At 44.8% G+C, this 21,029-nt stretch overlaps 1 protein-coding gene across 6 annotated transcripts in view; it reads left to right on the top strand.

The window, feature by feature from the left end:
- Window positions 1–21,029, top strand: part of Cd44 (CD44 molecule (Indian blood group)) — a 97,475-nt gene that overhangs the window by 37,922 nt on the left and 38,524 nt on the right. For 4 of the 6 annotated variants that reach the window (XM_004660809.2, XM_045156303.1, XM_004660810.2 and 1 more), the window contains exons 2-5: window positions 1,403–1,568; window positions 5,560–5,693; window positions 12,593–12,661; window positions 16,386–16,607. In XM_004660809.2, coding sequence (XP_004660866.2) covers window positions 1,403–1,568; window positions 5,560–5,693; window positions 12,593–12,661; window positions 16,386–16,607 — 591 coding nt within the window. Of the gene's footprint in view, window positions 1–1,402; window positions 1,569–5,559; window positions 5,694–12,592; window positions 12,662–16,385; window positions 16,608–20,765; window positions 20,874–21,029 lie in introns of all 6 variants that reach the window. The other 2 variants (XM_045156301.1, XM_045156302.1) reach the window with 1 other exon arrangement.

Below are 21,029 nucleotides of genomic sequence, written 5' to 3'. Positions count from 1 at the left end.
CTCATGCCTATTCTGCAAGCACTATTAGCCGCTGAGCCATGTCCCCGGTCCCATCATTTGACAAGTACCTGGTGGGCATCTACCCTCCATCAGGAACCATTGTGTTAGAAGCAGAGCTGCAAATAAGTAAGAGGAGATAGACAGTCACGACGCGTACAGAGCCAGGCAAGGACAGCCTACAACTACATGAGTGCATTGGGAAGGACTTGAAGGTGACAGGTTATAGAATTATAGTTCAGAATAGAAAAAGCAAACCACCTACATGACTCTGTAAAGGCCCACATTTCAGACAGAGGGGAAGTCAGGAGCGCGTATCAGATCCAAAAGAGCTCATGGCCGATGGACGTGAGGAAAGCATGTGCTTAGAGTGGAGCATGCCAGCTCCGGGCTGGAGAGGGAGATCCCGTTGTTCGTGACCATGAAAAGGATTTTATTGTGAGTGCAGCCAGAAGTTGTTGGCGGTTATACGGTGCAGAATAGCTGTTTTGTTGTGGGAAAATGCTCATAATGTAAGATGAAGTGAAGAAGAGACTCCCGGTATAAACCTGCACACTGAGTGTGGCTTCACTGGCTCAAGGGTGTGTGTCTTTAGTAAGCAAACTGTAGTTTTCTTGGCAAGGACTTGATTTCCTTCATTACATGCTTCACTTTGTCAGTTTTCTGTGAGTTCATATTATTTTGAAGCATCGGGTATATTTTTTAAAAAATCTTTTTATTGGTAGCTACCTATCAATGGCAAGTCTTTATGAGTAAGGGTTCATAGATTTGAGCTTATTATTGCTGTGGAAGGCCAGAATGAATTTTCTTTTCAAGGTAGGGTCTCACTGTAGCTCAAGCTGACCTGGAATTCACTATGGAGTGTCAGGCTGGCCTTAAACTCACAGCAATCCTCCTACCTCTGCCTCCTGACTGCTTGGATTAAAGACGTGTGTCACCATGCCCAGCAGAAGGGATAGGGGATGGGGAGAGAATGGGTGCCCCAGGACATCTAGGTGCTGCAGACAAACTCCAGACACATGGGCCACTTTGTGCATCTGGCTTTAAGTGGGTACTGGGGAATGGAACTCGGATCATTAGGCTTTATGGGCAAGTACCTTAACTGCTGAGCCATGACTCCAGCTCCAGATAGCATTTTGAAGGCCTGTATCAGTACAGAGTTCATTTCATTGGCTTTCACCGATGGAGGAAGGGAGGTCAGGGTCTCCCACTGTAGCTCTGGCTGGCCTTCAACTCCAAGATCCTCCTGCCTTAGCCTCCCAAGTGCTGGAATTATGGGCACATGGTACCATGCCTAGCTATTTGACCTCTTTAAAATCTTCCCTCATGTGAACTTCTTACCATGGATCGACTTTTATATGAATTATTCATTCAGAAGACTGACATTTTCTGTTTGATCCCACAGATTTGAATATAACCTGCCGCTATGCAGGTGTATTCCACGTGGAGAAGAACGGTCGTTACAGCATCTCTCGAACAGAGGCACCTGATCTCTGCCAGGCCTTCAACAGCACCCTGCCCACCATGGCCCAGATGGAGCGGGCCCTGGATCAGGGATTTGAGACATGCAGGTAAGAAACCAGCTGCACCCTCACCCCTCCCCCACCCCGCGCCCCCAGGGGAAAGTCTATGGCCTAGTTCAGAGGGTGGAGCTTAGAGCTGGAAGCTTCTCTGCCATGGCTCAAGGGGTTCTTGCCTGAAGAGGCAGCTCCACCTAGAAATTTGGCTCAAGTCAACCTGGAACCGGTAGGACAACTGGAATTGAAAGTCGGCTGAAGAGACCTTTATGAATCACAGAGAGGAGGCCAGAGGAAACCATTAAGGTCATATCGGTTGCAAGCCCCTGGCTTAATGCGCGCCCACAGTACTCTCCTGGCTTTGAAGAAGCGTGCGGCAGCGCTGTCGGAACCACAAGAAAACGTAAACCAAATAACAGTGTTTAAAGTAAATATGAGGCTGCCAGAGTCTTGGCCGTGCAGACTTGGTGCAAAGCGTGTTTTTCCACCTCCTTCCCCTCGCCGTTGGTTGACTTTGTGTGTTTTTCTGGTCTGATGAGTAAATAAAAGGACATGGAAAATTTAAAGCTATGCTATATGAAGCTAAAGGATGATTAAAAACCCTGAGAAAGCTCCTACAAGGTATCCAGGGCTCCCCTCAAGCCATTTTGCTCCAGGATACTCACAAGAGGCAGGAGCCCCATCCTTGGGTTTCTGTGGCAAGTGACATTCATGGAGGTAGCCCGCTGAGACCACAGCCAAGTGTTTGGTGCGGTTCCATTTCACTCAAGGAGGTGTGGCCAATCCTCATGTGTGTTTTCAATTCCCGTCCAGCCGGCAGCTTAGGTAGTGCAGTTCCCCTCCCCCATAGTGCTTGCAACCAGGATCTAGTATCTACACACACACACATGCACACACACATGCACACACACACACACACACAGAGGATGCTTTTGGAAAATCTAGTTGTATCAATTTTTGTGGAAACTATTAAAGATATGTTATATGCATCTGTCCCATCCTTGGCTGTAGAACCAGATATTCAACTTATGAGTGGTAGCAGAGACTCGGGTTTTGACAGACCAGAGCCAGAACACAGCTGTCTAATGGAATAACCATTGGCAAGTTAAACTTAAGTTAATTAAAACTAAATTAAAACAAGCTCCTCAGTGGCAGTAACTATATCTCAAGCACTCACTTCGCCAGTGGCCATTGTATTGATTGGTATAGGTTTTATATATATAGGACAGTCACATAATTGAGGAGCAATTTCTTGAGCCTTCTATACCCCACATTGTAAGGGCTCAGAACTAAGAAGGGAGGATGGAAAAGGAAGGGCAATGGCTCTGGGACCTATGGATGCTGGCCTGTTGGCTGCAATGAAGGCTGGGTAGTTAGAAAAAGCATCTGTCCTATTCCCAAGGCCAATTGTTTAACTGTGGCCCTGGCTAGGCCACTGGGCTAAGAAGGTAAATTTAGTAAGCTGAGGTCGATTATGAAATACAGTTAAGACATACTTAAGAAATACAGACTTCTCACGCTAGAGGACCTCTTTATCCTCCAGGCGGCCCATCACGGAGTACTGTGGCAATGAGAGCCCAGATGCCCACTTGAGTGCGTCCTTATCTTAACCCTTGAACTGTCCAGTGAGCTGCTATAGAACCCCACTTTGTGGATGAAAGAACTGGGCCTTAGGTGAATTTTGCAGAGTGTCCTGAATCACACTACATGTCCGTACAGGAGTCTAGGTTTAGTGTTGGTTAGTCTGAACCCAGGGTAAGATTTTAGTCACTTGGCTTTGAGAGATGGCTTGCCCAAAAAGCCTGCTGGGTCCAGGTTCTATTCCCCAGTAGCCACATAAAGCCAGATGTGCAAAACAGTGCATGTAATCTAGAGTTTGTTTGCAATGGCTGGAGGCCCTGGCGTGTCCATTCTCCTCTGTCGCCTCTTGCTATCTGTTTGCAAACAAATAAATAAAAATATTTTTTAACAAGCTTTTAATGACCAAGTCTTTCCAAGGCACTAGGAATAAAGGAGGAGGATTCATGGATTTGCTGATGATTTTATTTTTCCTCACTGTGAGCAGTAACCTACTCATGTCATGAACACACATATAAATTTTAATATCTCCAACTCATAAATAATGAAACAACATAAAGTGGCAGGCAGCATGATGAGAAAATCCAGTTATTACTTCTGAAGGGAATGCGTATTAGATTCTGAAATGGCTCTGTGTAGGAATTGGGGTAAGGAGTGGTTTCACAGAGGAGAATGATTTAGAAAAAAAAAAAAAAAGAAAACCTATGCCAAAGAAATCTATCATTGCACCCATAGCTCGTATTAAGTGTTGCAAAACTCAGTTCCATAATTTCCCTCAGGTAGCTATGAATCAGATACCTGCCACAGGACCAATGGCACTCTCACTGGCGGGTTGGCCTCAGCAGCTACTGTTCGTTTGTCTGCCGCACCCTGATTAGTGGCAACTCTCAGCTACCTGAAGACTTGTTAACATTTAATTGTGTGCTCTCCCACCACCAAGCTAAGGAGACTTTGGGGAACCAGTCTGTCGGTTTGAAATGAGGAATTAGTCATGCGAGCTACTGTTGCAACATAGACATAACAAGACCCGAGAGCTGAGGAGTTTCCAAACCACACTTATCTCCACGGGTCTTACAGGGTGCTGGCCCCTCGGAGCCGTTGCCCCAGAAGGAAAGATTCAAAGGGTCTAAGCAACGCGCTGCAGCTGAAGTTGCATTTTCAAACTCTGCTGGATTGCTGGAGATAAGAGATCTGTGGCAGAGTCCTTGCTTAGCATGCTTAAGGTCCTGGGTTCAATCCTCAGAACTACCTAATTTAAAAAAAAAGGAAGAAAAAGAAATTGATTTTTAGGGCTGGAGAGATGGGTCAGCGGTTAAGGAGCTTGCCTGCAAAGCTTAATGACCCAGGTTCAATTTCCAGGTACCTGTGTAAAGCCAGTTGCACAGAGAAGCTGGAGGCCCTGGTGCGTCCATTCTCTCTGACTGGCTCTCTTCTCTCTATCTCTCTCTTCTTGCAGATAAATAACTAAAAATATTTTGAAACTATTTTTTTAAAAATCTGCTGGAGTTAGGGTCTTCCTCTTTATGCTCTTATTGGCCACCTCTTTCCTCCCAAGTGATATGTTCTCAACCCACAGCTCGTTTTTTGAGGTATTTCATACTGGCGTCACAAGTGAGTGGGTGGCCCTGGGGTGCAGCGTGAGGCAGTACAGTCTGTGTACGACTGTATCTGAAAGGGTCTCCATTCCCAACCAATTCTCAGAGACACCCGGCGGGGTGGGGAGAGAGGCTGAGGATTTTCTGCCTGTGCTGTTTACGAAACATCTCTGAGCAAAATGGGTCATTGCCATCTGTTTATTTAATTGCTGTCAAGCTCCTTTTAATGATGGCTAATTTATTCCCACTGGCAATAGATTTGTGACTGGGATGCTTGTGAGGCCATGCATGCTGGGTGCTTGTCCCAGGGAACAAGGCTTCCCATTGGCAGTCATGAGTGAGGAGCGGAGGTCTTGCAGGAAAGGTTCGGGCAGGAAAGAAGAGTGGAGCAGGCCTGAAGTCTGTGGGCTGACATGAAGAATCGCCACTTCCAGTCTTAGAGGAACGGGTCACTTTATGACATTGCAAATATATATGGCAATTGATTGTCAGAAGAAAGTTCCTAGTCTAACTTCTCACTCATGGGATCTGGACTTCCTGCTGCTGTGCAAAACCCGACTTGACACTGCTGACCGCAAACTTTTTATTTGAAGCCATTTATCTTGTTAATGAATCTTCTTTATCTAAAAGACAAGAAAAATATGTGCTCCTCGGTCTTTCACTCAAATCACTTTGTCTCTAGCAGCCTCTGTCTCTTTCATGCTTCTGGGCTGCTATCGTTGGATTCCACACAACTCAAGTCACTGACCCTCTAACATGCCCAGGGGTGAGAGGAATGAAGTGTGGCACTGTGTGAGATGCCATATGATGGGATATTATGAAGTATACTTGTCAGCCACGCAGGTCAATGACCTCTTCCTTTTCCCCGGCAGGTACGGGTTCATAGAAGGGCACGTGGTGATCCCGCGGATCACCCCCAACGCCATCTGCGCAGCCAACAACACAGGGGTGTACATTCTCACCTCCAATACCTCCTACTACGACACATACTGCTTCAATGCCTCAGGTAGGTTCTAAGGGAATCAAATCTGTGTCGCCTGTGAGAGTGTGCTTGGCTGACAGCCTTTCAGTCTCAGGGTGGGTTGGAGAGGGCTTCCATTAGCCTCCATGCCCAACAAGTGCCGAGTAGCTCAACAGCAGGGCCCTGGCGCATGTGTGCCCGGCTGGGGAGGCCAATGACAAACAATTAAACACCAGTTATCTTGCATGAAGTTAGAGAGTGCGGTCAGTGCTATAAAAAAGCAGTGTAAGAAGTTGAAAGTGCTTCCCATCTGAAAAGGGGCCCAGGGCAGGTAGGTACCTTGGAGGAGCCGCATGCAGAAGAGGCCTGATCATGGGCTGGAGAGATGGCTTAGCAGTTAAGCGCTTGCCTGTGAAGCCTAAGGACCCCGGTTCGAGGCTCGGTTCCCCAGGTCCCACGTTAGCCAGAAGAAGCCTGATCAGAGTGAGGGGTGTGCCGTGGCAAAGGTGCAGTCACACAGCGCCAGCTTGTCCCGCCCTCACAGCACCAGGGAGGCAGGGAGACAAAAGCCTGGGGAGAATTGCAGGGAATGAAGTTGGAGGGTGAGGCAGGAGCCAGAAAATGGGGGGAGACTCATTCTCAAGTGTGTTGGGAAACCACTGCAGATTCTGAATAGGAGAACAACATGGATCTAATCCTAGTTTGGAGGTGCCAGTCAAATGGCTTATTCTATATGGGGCTGGAAAGAAGATAAGGATTACATAGAATGGTCCCTTGACCTTTTTATTGTTTTTCTTTTTTTGAGGTAGGGTCTCACTCTGGCCGAGGCTGATCTGGAATTCACTATATAGTCTCAGGATGGCCTCGAGCTCACGGCAATCCTCCTATGTTTGCCTCCTGAGTGCTGGGATTAAAGGTGTGCACCACCATGCCCGGCTTTCCCTTGACCTTTTTGAATGCCCCTTACCCAGCAGTGGAGACTTCTAGAGAGTCAGAATGCCACATGAATATGGAGGTGCTGGGCTCCCATCTGTTTATGCAACTTTCTTCCAACCACTAGCCTAGAAATGCCTGCTAAGTCAAGCCACAGTGAAATCCATGAGCCTTTAGGATATTTTGAAGACTATCAAAGCCATAAATGTCAGAGTTTTGAATGCTAACATTCAAAAGTTTCATTTCTCAACTGAAACACAGTTCTCAGGTTGAGTGTTCTGTGTCCCTGAAGGGACAAAGCTGTAGAGAGAGGTAAACTTGCCACATCTTTCTGGGGAGGGTCAATTTTCCTTAAAGATGGGAGAGGTTAAATTAGCTGAAAAGTATCCGGGCATGGTGGCACACACCTTTAATGCCAACACTCAGGAGGCAGAGGTAGTAAGATCGCTGAGAGTTCAAGGCCAGCCTGAGACTATGTAGTGAATCCCAGGTCCGCCTGGGCTAAAGAGAGACCGTACCTTGGAAAAAAATAATTGGGAAAGAGTCTTCTTGAAGCTAACAGGATGTAATCCATAGCTACCGTGTCCATTCTAATGACATGATGGACAAGAGGACATGTGAATAAATGGGAGTGGGCTGGAGAGATGGCTTAGCGGTTAAGGCGCCTGCCTGTGAAGGACACAGGTTCAATTCTTCAGGTCCCACATAAGCCAGATACACAATGTGGCGCAGCTGGAGTTCATTTACAGTGGATGGAGGCCCTGGCACGCCCATTCTCCATCTCTCCTTCTCTGTCTCTAATAAATAACTAAATCTTAAAAAAATTCATAACAAATAAACAGGAGCCAGGCACTGAGTACCAGGGGTGGGGCTTGTTCCATCTTGGAGCAAGAGGTCAGAGGTAAAGGGATGGGTCCGCTGTGCATCACTGGCATGATCCAGCCTGATCCTCACAGTCTCTGGGCACCTCTCTTGCTGAATCTTGTCCAGAAAAGTATGCAGTAAATTACACAGCTGTGTTCCCACATTTTCCTGCCTTATTAACAAGCTGGTGTCACTCTGAGTTAAGGTTCTGCGAGCTTTAATTCAAAAGGACCAAAGCTCACGCTGCTTCGTGGCCCAGAACTGATGTGACCCTGGCAGGCTTCTGTGAAGCTTTTGTGCCCACCCCCCTTAATTTTGCCCATGAGGTTGAGTCTATCCCCAGAACAGGGCCAGGCAATGTTGATTAGCTTTCCTCTCCCTAGAGAAGCAGGCAGTGTTTGTTCAGTTGAAAACCTTGAGAAGTATTAGAGGTGTCTTTTATACCAAAATGGCTATATAAAAGTACCAGTGTTAAAATTAAGGCTCTTTCCTTTTTTCTTCTTTCCATATGGACCCAGGGCTGATTATCTTGTATGTCAGTCTTCTTTGAGCTCAAAGACGATGTGAACTTATCAACTATGTGTGCATAGTACTCTGTTAGGTAAAGTGTGCTTAAGACAGAACCAGACATTATGTTTCTTTTCTTAAAGAAATTAACAATCTTGTAGCAGCATTATGGTAAAAACAAATACAAAAACTGGAGGAGGGCCTAAGTGTGGCTTGTTTAGGAGTCAGCTGTGGGGCCATCAAGTAAGCTAAAGATCCTGATAACATCCTGCTCTGTGCCAAGAATCGCTTGGAAAATTTTTTTTTTTTGAATTCAGCCTAACCTGGGGACTACAACCAGGTGATCCAGTCCCAGAGGTGTGTTCCCCAGTAAATTGGAGACAGGGAAAAAAAAATAAAACAATTGCATCTTAGTGTCAGGTTCAGAATAAAGGACTGAGACAGCTTGCTTGGCAAGGAGATTTTATTTATGCCAAGGAAAGAGAGGCATGGTTTGGAGTGGGCGGGTAGATGCGGGTGGGGGGTGGGAGCAGGGATAGAAGGGAAGGGGAGCCCTAGCTGGGGCCAAAAGGCAAGAGGTAGGTAGAAGGAAACCTTGAAAGTCCTGGGTGGAGTATAGAGATAGAGCAGGAGAGAAGGAGCACGCCAAGGCCGAGTGGAGGACCGGAGCACAGCCGGAGGAGGCAGAGTACGGGAGGAGAGAGAAATAGAAAAGGGAAGAAAAAGCTGAGAGAGAGGGAGAGGAGAGTGGTGAGAGAGAGAGAGAGAGAGGAGAGAGAGGGAAATGTACACATACCTTATAGCAGGAGCAGAGGAGAGAGAGTAAGTTCATGAGAAAAGGGGTTTTAGACCCTTTTGGGGGAAGGAATGGGGGAGATTGTACCTCATGGGGAATTATCGGATACAGGGAAGGAACCTGCAGTGGCCAGACTGGATGCAACCCCCCTACTTAACTCTTTTGGGGGAGTGAGACCTTTGAATTCTCAATTCTGGCCAGTTGGGAGTGGGGAGAGTGGAAGACGGGAGGAGGGATTCGGAGATTGTGACACTTAGCAGACAGCCTCTGCGAGCTTGCGATCTCGGCCATATTTCTGTGGCTCATCAATGAGAAACAAGGCAGGCTCTGAGAACGAGGCTGTGCGGTTGTTCTTTCTGCAGCTCTCAGTAGTTAATACCCAACATGAGCCTGGTGACTTCTGGGGGAAAGCCACAGACAAGTGCTTCCTTCAAGTTCATTGGTTAAGCTTGCTTTCAGTATAGCATCTCATTCTCTTCTGAAAGTAGAATCATGAGGAAGGTTCTACATTGACTTGTTTGCCCACTCACTCATTTATTTGACAACTATTTGAGAATTTATTTATGGACTACCTACAATGCATCAGTCCTGGAAAAAGGAGCCCTTCTACACGGGAGCCCGAGATTAGTGGCTAGACCAAATAATGCATGATGTTCTTGGCCATTTGGATGCCCTGGAGCCTTGGCTTCTGATAATACAGCCAGCAGGAAGCCCTCTTCAGTGTCTCTCTAAACGGTCCTTGTGTTTACATACTCTGTGGCAGTGCATATTTTACAAAGCAGGATGAAATGCAGTCTAATGAGGCCACATAACAGACATGGGAATAAGAATATGTTAATTGCACATTTGGGTCACCATCCACCTTGGTTGCCCTGCCAGATTTGAAGTTCTTTGTGAAAGTTCAGATGAAATGGAGCGTGAAGAGAGTCCGTGTGAGCCTGCACTGTCATCATTCACAAGTGGCCGCACTGTTTTGACAGGCCCCGTCCCGTTGTAATTTGTCCTCTGGACACTCCCTGTGCGCTACTGTGATCTCCAGTTGGACTTGAATGTGGGGGAGAACTTTACATCCTTTGTGTCATGAAACCATAACCCAGGGCCTGCTTCTGGGTAAATGTCACCTATGAGCATCAGAAGCAGCTCATAGGTTGGGACAACCTTGAAACAAAGAGGGAAGATACTTCCCAGGATGGCTACATGCCATTCACTTCACCTGAGAGAATTCTGGAGATATTTTGTTTCAACCATAAAAACTAAAGAAACATTATTTCCTCCCAGGACCCTGCTAATGCCTCAGAAGCAAGGACAGACACTGTTCATCTTTTGTCTTGAGTAAGGCTTAGAGAGAGTCAGTGAGCATGGCCTGTCCTTTAGTCACCACACAGAACACTGCCCTTCCAGGCTTATCTACATGCCTCTTCATCTGTTTATATTTGCAGACCCCTTGGGAGTGAGTTAGCCATCTTAGGTGTCCTTCCTGTGAGAGTTTTTCACTCCAACAAATATACATTCAGTGTCTTTCTATTCTCATCACATCAAATGTCGTAGCCTAAACAGATAATTACTACTCATCTCGTTGAGCTTATTAATGTCTATGGTGGGGTGGGTAGTAAGAGTTGGAGGTTGTGAGACACACTATGAGCTGTTGACAAGTCAAATGAGCACTATAGTTTTAGGCCAAGGTGCACAGGAAAAAGAAATGAAAGAGAGAGGTGACATGGGACAAGTATGAGGAGGTATTTGAAGGGCAAGCCTCACCAATGTGGTGACTTGTCCTTTAGAAGGGTAGTAAAGTCAGATCCACATTGCTGGGATGAACATCGGAAGCAGACATAGTTAATAGGAGGAAGGGTTTATTTGAAGCTTACAGATTCAAAGAAAGTTCCACATTGGCTAAAGAGGCTAGTGTCCTGTCATAGATCCAAGCACAGCGACACCACCAGACAGTCAGCATCACAAGAAGGCACAGAAGTGGCAGCATAAGCAGCAGACACCCAGGCAGAGCCCAGATCCCCCTGCAGACCTTTCACCCAAAATTAGATTTGCTCCCAGTGACACCTCAGGGCTGGACTCCAGGGCTCACCCCCAGTGACACCACCTCGAGCCAGCCAGCTGGAAATCCAAGTCTTAATAAAACACCTGAGTCTATTGGGGGACATGCATTCTAACCTACCACAAAAAATAATTGACATTAGCTTTTACAGGAATGTTTTTTTTCCCAAAACTTCATTTTCCCCCAATTTGATTGTCTAAAGCTGCCAGTTATTTTCACTATGAGGTTGAAAAAAAAAAAAAAAGGGTAGAGACATTCTCTTTATCTATTGAAAAAGATGTTTCTAATTAGCAAAAAAGCAACCAACACCTGTTTTTTTTTCCCAGCTTCTGATTTTGTCCAGTGTTATGAATATGCAAAAGTTTTTAGCAAGATGTTTAACATACTTCCTTGTGATAGCAGTCTGCCCCCTACCTTTCTTGATCCCTTCATCCAACCATGCAGGAATACATCCACCCATCCTCCCATCAGTCTCTCCTTTCCTTGTTGCCATGATGCAACTCTAGAAAAAAAAAAAAAACAGTCCATCAAATAACTTGTCATTTTACATTTAATTGCACACACTACAGAAGCTGATATATTGCTGGGTTTGCTGGCACACTCCTGTAACCCAGCACTCAGGAGTCTGAGGCAGGAGCTTTATAGTACAAAGACAGCCTGGGTTGTATACTGAGCCCTGGTCTCTAGAAACCAGTGGAGAGCGAAACTCTGCAATACATAAATGGATTGAACTTTTCTATACTGGCAACAGCAGTGTACTGATGTCTGAGTTTTCAGAGCTCAGCACAAAAGCTAGTCACTGAGTGGAGCATCCGGGCATGAGTGGGATGCTGGGTTAGCTGCTCTACCGTTTGTTTTTAGGACCCAAGGGGTAACGTGCAAGGTGGGACTTTCAGGACCTGTTATCTGAGGGTGTCACACAATGCTGCTTAGAAGGATACTGGCAACATCTGTGGGTGATCACATAGCCCAAGGCGTAGCCCAGGATCCTAAAGACAGCGCAGGAGTAGAAGATAATGGAGGGTAAGAGAAAGTGAAACCAGAGGTACCATGAGGAGCACTTAGAAATGTTGGTTGCCAATGAAGTAATTAATACATTAATAAATGACCGATTAAATATTTTGGTTAGGCAAATCCTTTGCCTTCTCTTCCTCCCCCCCCCCCCCAACACCTCTCTTTTCCTTTCTTCCTTCCTGTTCTTCCTCCCCTCTCCATTCCCTCTCTCCTGCTCTCTGTCTTTCACACATACCCTGTCTCTCCTTTCCTTGCTATGTAGACTAGTCTGGCATTAAACTCTCTATCCTCCTGCCTCAACTTCCCTGATTGGGGCTGAGACTACGTAATTACCACACCTGACCTCAGAACACATATATGAATTTCTTTCTTTCTTTCTCTCTCTCTCTTTCAAGGTAGGGTTTTGCTCTAGCCCAGACCAAGCTAGAATTCACTATGTAATCTCAGGTTTGCCTTGAACTTATGGAGGTCTTCTTTCCTCTGCCTCCGGAGTGCTAAGACTATAGGCATGTGCCACCATGCCTGGCTAGAACACATATGCTTCTTAATGAGCAAAGCTTCTTGAGTGGAGTTAGTAAATTTCCAGGAACTTCTGAAGTTAGACAAAAAAAAAAAAAAAAAAAAGGAAGCTGCATCATGAAGGGCAGAGTTATTTCAGGAAAAGAAAATTATTTGGTACATATAATAAAACCATATTCTCACTGACAAGTAGGATATATTTAGCAGTGAGGCACTATTTTAAACTTTCATGCTGTTTTCTTTTTGTCTTCCCCACAGCTCCGCTAGAAGAAGACTGCACATCAGTCACAGACCTGCCCAATTCCTTTGAAGGACCTGTGACCATAAGTATGTATCTCTTCTTATCTCCTTGAGTTTTCCTACTCATGGGAAAGCCATCTGGTGTGTTCCCTAAGGTCTATACTTGAACCGAGTATTAGTCATTTCTAAGGCTGGCTGGGAGTCAATATTCTTACCCCTTTCTCTATGTTGGCATGACACTGCTATCTGGTTTACCCTCTGTGATGTTCTATAAGCTTCTGTCATTTGAAAACCACTTTCACATTTTTTGGCATGTCTGTGGCCTACACAGCAGTATCATTTACTTAATAGTTTTCATATAATTGCCTTTTTCTTCCTACTTAAAAATATATTTACTCTGAAAAAAAGAACTTCAAATGGAAAACTAACCTCACTTGTCATAAATAGAAGGTAACCTTAAGAATCAGTTGAGGGGCTAGAGAGATGGCTTAGTGGTTCATCGCTTCCTGTGAAGCCTAAGGACCCCAGTTCGAGGCTCGATTCCCCAGGACCCATGTTAGCCAGATGCACAAGGGGGTGCACGCATCTGGAGTTCGTTTGCAGTGGCTGGAGGCCCTGGCATACCCATTCTCTCTCTCTCTCTCTCTCTCTCTCTCTCTTTCTCTCTCTGTCACTCTCAAATAAATAAATAAAAATAAACAAAAAAATTATTAAAAAAAAGAAAAAAAAAAGAATCAGTTGAAATGTAAGAAAAAGTAATATTATTTTTTTAACTTCTAGCTATGGAAGGCTATGAGCCTGAACTATGTATGTTCTATTTTGGAGAGGGATTGGGCAGTGCCAGGGATAGTTAGGGGCATTTTGACTCTAAGTGGGTGTCTTCTGGTTGCTATAAGTGATGATCATGGAGATATAAACTTCCTAATAGTAGTTTCAATACTATGTAGATCATTCTCACCTCATCTTGATTCTCCACCAAAACCTTGCATTTGCTAGTTTAGAAGATGGAAATCCAAACCAGAATTTTCAACTGGAGCAACATATTTGCTCTGCTTTCTTTCTCCTGAGTCCCGTTTCTTTGGAATCACTGTGTGTTATGGACTGATTTCTGTTTCCTCAGAGCCAGACCCCAGCAGGGCAAGTGGGCCACAGTGGTGGCATATGATTGTCCTAGACTGTGAAAAATCAAGCAGGTACCTCTTACCATTGTGCCAAATCTCCAGCCTCTAGCGACCATGCACAACCAGTCTCCTGCTGTTATGTAAGAACGTGCCCTTGACCTGTGTGCCACAATAACCACAGGAGGTTTTACAACCCGGTGGTCACCGTGTGCAATGTGATATGCCAGCCTATTTAATTCCTCCCCTCCCCTCTTTTTTTAATTTAACAAACCCCAGACGCATACACCCCCTTGTGCATCTGGCTTACATGGATCCTGGGGAATCAAGCCTGGATCCGTTGACTTTGTAGGCAAGCACCTTAACTAAGCCATCTCTCCGGCCCTGTTTTGAATTCCTAATTAGTCTATCATAGATGCTCAAGAGACACCTAATTTCCATGATTTTTCCAAATTTCATTCAAGGTCAATATTTGTACAAGTTTGGTCAATGCTATGATTTGAGTATCCCCCTCCCAAAAAAAAGTTCATGGTAGAAATTTAATCCCCAAATTCACATGTCCATGGTATTTTAAGTTGGGGTCTTTGGAAGGTAATTAGATAGGATCACGAGGGCGGGGCCCCATGAGGGCATCAGTTGCTTTGTTAGCAGAGAGATGTGGATGGGCACATTTGCTCCATCTCACTGCATGATGCCACCACCATCTTTGGATGCAACAGTGGGAAGATGCTGGTCTTGTGCTTCTGGACTTCCCAGCACAGCTTCAAGAACCATAATCCAAATAAACTTCCATTTTTTATAAATTTTGTAGTTTCAGCCTCAGCAACAGAAAATAGCCCATGACAGCCAACAATGTGTCCCGGTCAGATTCTCAAGTGTAGACAGGGTCAGGGTGACCGGGACTTTGAAGGTTTTGTTCACATGTGTTCCATTGGAGCAAGCTGGCTACATGAACAAAAATCTTTAGGGCTGGGGAGATGGCTTAGTAGTTAAGGTGCTTGCTGGTGAAGCCTAAGGACCCATGTTTGACTCTCCAGATCCCACTTAAGCCAGACACACAAAGGTGAAGCAAGCACAAGGTCATGTGGGCCCACTAGGTGGCACAAACATTTGGAGTTCAATTGCTGTGTCTGAGGTCCTGATGCACCAATTTTTTCTCTCTCTCTCAAGTAAAAATATATAGTATTTTTTTTGAAAAAGAATCTCTAGTCCTATCAGTGCAGCAGAAAATAATTCAGGTAGGTCCACACATGTGTAGCTGATGGCCCAGGCTTAATGTCAGCAAATACTTTTGGGGGTGAATAATGAATATTATTCTTTTGTACCTGTTTGCTCTGGTCCATTCTGCTCATTTACTTATTCAAACCAGATTTGCATCTTTCCATAAATCCATACTTGTTAACCTCAAAGCTGAATTTCACAGAGGATGACACAAGTTCTGTCAATGTGGAGACCCACTCATTTCCTAACCATGAGTAGGGGCTGGCTTATGCTGAAGATAATTGCCCCTTAGGGGCTGCCTATGGTGATGCATGCCTTTAATCCCAACACTTGGGAGGCAGAGGTAGGAGAATCTCTGTGAGTTTGAGGTCACCCTGAGACACCCTAGTGAATTCCAGGTCAGCCTTGGCTAGATTGAGACCCTACCTAAAAAAAAAAAAAAAAAAAAAAAAACTAAATAATTGCCCCTTAGGAAAAAAAAATCCACTTCCTTATGAATTGTGAATATATCTTCCTTGTGGGGGTTATGAAATCCACTATTTAAATTCTTTCTGGAGCCAGGCATAGTGGCGCACGCCTTTAATCCCAGCACTTGGGAGGCAGAGGTAGGAGGATTGCTGTGATTTCAAGGCCACTCTGAGACTCCATATTGAATTCTAAGTCAGCCTGGGCTAGAGTTAGACCCTACCTTCAAAAACAAAACCAAAAACAAAACAACAACAACAAAAAATTCTTTCTGGAGATGAATAGAATTAATAGGAAAATAGTTTACACATACTTCAGAAGGGAGAGGTAGGAAGATAATCATTTATTGAGCATCCATCTGCTAGGAGCATGTGCTGGACACTACTTACCATGTGCCACATAAAGCAGCTCATATTAACCCCATGCCTAAGGTATTATCCTGACGTCACAGATGAGAAAACTGAGGATCACTTGTCTTGAGCTCAGTTTCAAACCAGGAGGCTCTCTAGTACCTCCATTTCCAGAGTGCAGAGAAGGAGACATCGTACTGTCTTGGTGCATGAGCCGCTGTACCCTACACTAGTGAGATATGTGTTCTGGTGTGCATGTGGAGCTCACAAAACAACTCCAAGTGTCTGTCCTCACTTTGCGCTTTTTCTGAGATAGGATCTCTTACTGTTCACCTCTGTGACTACCAGGCTAGCTGACTGTCAGCTTCTTGGATTCTCTTGTCTCCACCTCCCATTTGCCATAGGAGGTGTAAACCGCCATAGGAGGGCTGGAATTACAAATGCTCCCCACTGTGTCCAGTGGGTCTTTGGGTTCTGAACCCAGGGACTCACACTTGCATGACAAAGTGCTTTCCCCACTGAGCGTCTCCTCAGCCCAGGAAGGTGTTCTAATGCAAAAGAAAATCGGTTCAAAATGACCATGTTGTGCAACCTACTGTGTCCTATACTCAAAAAGTGTCAGCCATGAAGTTCTGAATGTACCCCTCTCTCTCCCAGCTATTGTCAACCGTGATGGCACCCGTTACAGCAAGAAAGGAGAATACAGGACGAACCCAGAAGACATCAACCCCTCCAACCCTATGGATGATGACGTGAGCAGTGGGTCCTCCAGTGAGAGGAGCACTCCTGGAACTTACATCTTTAACACCCACCTTCCCACCGCACACCCAACCAGAGACCACGAGAGTACCTGGTTCTACAAGACCACCCAGGACACCAGTAAGGAGAACGAATCACTGTGCTTTCTTTCCCATAGCAGATCTTTGGCAGAATGTCTGTGGTCATCCCTGCTAAAACGCACTCTAGTGTTGATTTTTCTCTTGTCACTAAACATCCAGGTCTGGGTGACATCATCCAGGAGGTGGTGACGCATATTCAGTATTCTTGATCAGTGTGCATTGATTCCTATTACCTACCATTTTCCCGCCACTTACAATTGTGTGTTTCTTACATTGGAGTAAAAAGTGACATGTTGGGAGGGTTTTTTCCCCCCATTAGGAAACCTCCATTTATTCTTTTGTCTCTGAGGATATGGTAGTGATTCAGCCTCACTAGAAACTATTTTCGTCTTTTGTTTGTGTCTTTCATGTTCATTTCCATAATGGGCAAAATTATTTTCTGACATTTGCGGGCATAGAGTGCAGTTCATTCCACAAATTTCTTTTGCCACGTAGCTTTCTATTTTTATGTTTTAACCCAAGTTAGTCTCAAGTTATGGATCCTGTAATGCCCAGTCACGTTCATCCACAGTTTACCAGCCGATTCCTTTGTTTTTGGTCCAAAGAAGTGTATGTGGAGAAGTGTTCTGATTACATTCTATCAGCTTCAGAATTACAGACTCCAGTTTTCTTGAGAAGGTCCTTTGTGCTTACTGGGTATGTGTGGGTGACACCTTTTTTGGGCTGTAGGAATGGAAGGAAGGATATAACCACCTCACTGGGTGGCTTTGGCTTATGCTACTGGGTTCCTTTCGAAAGTGTTCTTTCTTTGTTCCTTCATAACCTTTCCTCTCTGAGCTTCGTCCATGGCTTCTTTGAAAAGAGGGTTTGAGATGGACTCTGCTTCTTCTGTGAAGGATTAATCAAATCCAAATAGGGCAATTAAGTCTTGGATGGACTTGCTAGTTCATCTAAGCCTGAATGACCCTGCCTAGTTCCATGTGGATTTTCTCTTTCTCTGGCTGCAGCTTCTGAGAGATGGAACTCTGGTGTCCCAACAGCCTGACTTCAAAAATGCACCCGTTTATGATTGCTATCCCCTGTCACCCCAAAGCTCGATTAACATTCTGAGCACTGTGATTTCAATAAATGACTAATTTCACAGTGTTTTAAATCTCTTAGAAACATACTAAAAGGGGTTTGAAATGAATGGTTTCAATCAGTCTGAGAAAATTCCTGTCCAAAACAAACAAACAAACAAACAACAAACAGCAGCAGAGCTGGTGAGATATCTTAGTTGGTAAAGTACCTACTATGCAAGCATGAGGATATGAGTTTGATCCCCAGAACTCACACGAAAAGGCTGAGCATGGTGGCATGTGCTTGTAATCCTAGCGCTGAGGAGACAGAGACAGGAGGATCCATGGGCCTCGCTGGGCAGCTAGTCTAGGCTACTTGGCATGCTCCAGGCCATTGAGAAGCCCTGTCTCAAGAAGACAAGTGGGTAGAGCCTGAGGAGCAACACCGAGGTTGTTTGCTCATCTAAACACACACACACACACACACCACAGCATATATGTTCAAACTGCCCATGCTCTTCCAGGTTCTCTGGAGGGTTACATCATCGTATTTTTTGTAGTCTCATGGGTTATGATTCTCAAGAGAAGCTTCTGCAAAGCAAGCGGGTATTGCTGCTGGCTACGTGCAGCTTCTTGGGTCCCTTGCCCTTTAATACAAGCCTGTTAAAAAGTGCTTATCATCAGGGTGTGCAATTTTGTCAGGTGTTGGCAAACACGATAATTAGCGGTCTCCTCAGGAAGCAGAACAGGTCCAACGTAAAGTCCTATTTTCCACCAAAGAAAGAAAATCCTGATAAAATATATCTTGTGGTGAGTAGATACAGTTAACATCCACACTGCTAGCAGCCTATGTGAAGCAGGGAGTGTTCTACATTTGCTTGAGTTTATCAGTACATTATTAACTTCCCTAGCACATCTCCTAAGGACTGTGCCTTTTCCACCCAACTCAGCCAATCAGCAAGCACATTTTGAAGACCTGCTGTATTTCAGGTCTGTTTTAATGCTTGGGATCTAATGGTCATATTGGAGAGTAATATTGAAGAGAAGTAAGGATGAATGAGATTTTCATTCATTCAACCAAATACAATTTTCTTTATTCTAGATACTGCTGTAGCTTCTGGGGGCTCAGAGCTCCACCTACCATCATTGATGCATTTGAAATCAAGGAAAGAGGATGCATCAGGACTCAGGATTTGGGTAGAGAGAAGAATTCTGCTTTCCTCCTTACAAAGCACTTAGCACAGTTCCTTTTTAGTAGTCAAGGAAGAGAGAGACTAAGTTGTGAGTCTAGCTGAACACAGTGAATGTCATCGTAGAGTTAGTGCAGACAAAGTCCTGAGAAGAACTGTGTTTTGTGAAACCAGTGAGGAGCTTCCCAAGGCTTTGTTACTGTGTTGGGCTGAGAGTTGGGACACAGTGAGAGGGAGTGATCGCAAATCCTCCCCAGTGGATGCAAGCCCACAGAGGTCAAGAGCAGGGTTGGCTAAGTACATGGAAGAAACTGTGTTTGGCTTGACCAGCTCATTCCTTCCTTAAGGGTGCTTAGTGGGTGGCAATAGGGAGAGCTAGTAAGAACAGCTGTCTGTGTAGGTTTGGGCTTCCCGCGGGCTGTTTATTATAAATGTTATTTTTGGAAGAGTCCTGTGGAGGTGTGTCATCAGCCCCTTCCTATTGGGAATCTGGATGTCTCTGCGGCCAAGAAGCCTAAACTAATTCAGGAAGCAGCCTCCTGCCTTGGAATTCTCTATTTCCTTGTCTTTTGGGTGTCACATTAACTTCTTTCTTTCATTCTTTTTTTTTTTTTTTTTTTTTTTCAGTCTCACATGGTCTTACTGGGGTGGGGCAAATTGGAAACTGCTGGCCAGGCTAATACTGTTTTCATTTTCTCTTTTCAACCAACTCCTTTCAGGAAGACAGAAATAATACGTCATTCTGTCTTGCTCTTGTATGCTCATTTCCTGTTAATCCTTCCCCACCATTGGGTTATTGGAGGGCGAGAGTGCCAGGAACTATATACATCTTTAGTAGTTTTGGGGGATGAGAATGGTCGATCTGTGGACTCTCTAGGAGATGCCTTACTGGGGTCATTGTGTGTAATGTCTGCTCTCTGTTGTGAATTAATGAGATCTCTGGAATATAAACCATGTTTGTGCCTATTGCCATGTATTATGTATGACATCAATGTTTTAAACCAGAGTTCGTGGACATTCAGTAGGTCCTATAAGATATTTGAGATCCACCAGAAATAATGTGTAAAAATTTTGATATTATTTATGCCTAGGTTACTTTTTGAGGAGAGAGGCTGTAACATAGATTTTTAAAGATGGGGGTATATGACTTAAAATCTTCCCTGTTTGGGTCTCAGCTGACTTCCATGCTTATCCCGATGTTGTTCACATTGGGTTGCTGTGGGAAACACTCTGGCCTCAAGTCCAACTTGAAAGTCGAATGAGAGATTTTTAAATTACAACAGTTACTATTATCTTTCCTCTAAATTAAGTACAGTTCAACATTGCTTTACCTTAAACAGTTTCTTTTCTTCTCTGGAAATGTACATCGGATCAGAATGAAAAGTATGAGGAAATGATAGTCAGGGACTTGAGAAAGCTCGATCCGATAGGAACACATGCCCTTTGCAAAGTTCTTGCACAAGCGTGATGTTTTACTTGAATTGGATGAGTGGGATGAAGCTCGGAAAGAGCTGTTGTCACAAGCACCTGGGCACTACGCTGGACACACCTCACAGATATAGGCAAACATCCCCGAAGCTCCTCCAAAGATAAAGGAATGGGAGTACCTCTGCCTTATGCTGCATGGAAGACCTGCAATTCCTGGCTGAGTCACCCAATTGAGGGAAGAGCAAATCGCCTTCCATCACACGTTAAGTTGCTGTTTGAGTTTTCTCTGGCCATGATTTCGAAAGGATCAACTTGAAGATTGAGATTTGATTGATACCCAATCTTGCGTTTCTGATGTTGTCCCAAGATTCAGCAAGCTGTAAGAAAGCTGGAAAGAGAAAACTAGACCCAGATGACTCTTTTCTAATTTTCACTCTGTAGAATATAGTCATTACACCTAGAACTGTGAATACAGGGTTATGAAGGGAATCTCACTAAATGCTATTTTCATAATTAATTCAGTTACCTCAACTGTGCATGCAGCAACTCAGGAGAAAAATAATTGGATGTGGTTTTGGTTTGGTAATTCACAGCCTCAGACTCAGGATTCCACAACGACAGCAAGCACAGGTAAACCATTATCTCTTTTGCCTTTCTCTGTCCTGATGCTAGGTCTTTTACTGTTAAGGAGAAAGAAATCTCCTAGTGCACTGGACTTCACCTTTAGTGTCCCACAGCATCCTTAGGGAGCAGGGGCAGGAACCATTCTGTGGTACAGAGGCTGTG

The sequence above is a fragment of the Jaculus jaculus genome, chromosome 8 (genome assembly GCF_020740685.1).
Source record: "Jaculus jaculus isolate mJacJac1 chromosome 8, mJacJac1.mat.Y.cur, whole genome shotgun sequence".
NCBI classification, from domain to species: Eukaryota; Metazoa; Chordata; class Mammalia; order Rodentia; family Dipodidae; genus Jaculus; species Jaculus jaculus.
This window is presented reverse-complemented; position numbering and strand designations above follow the sequence as displayed.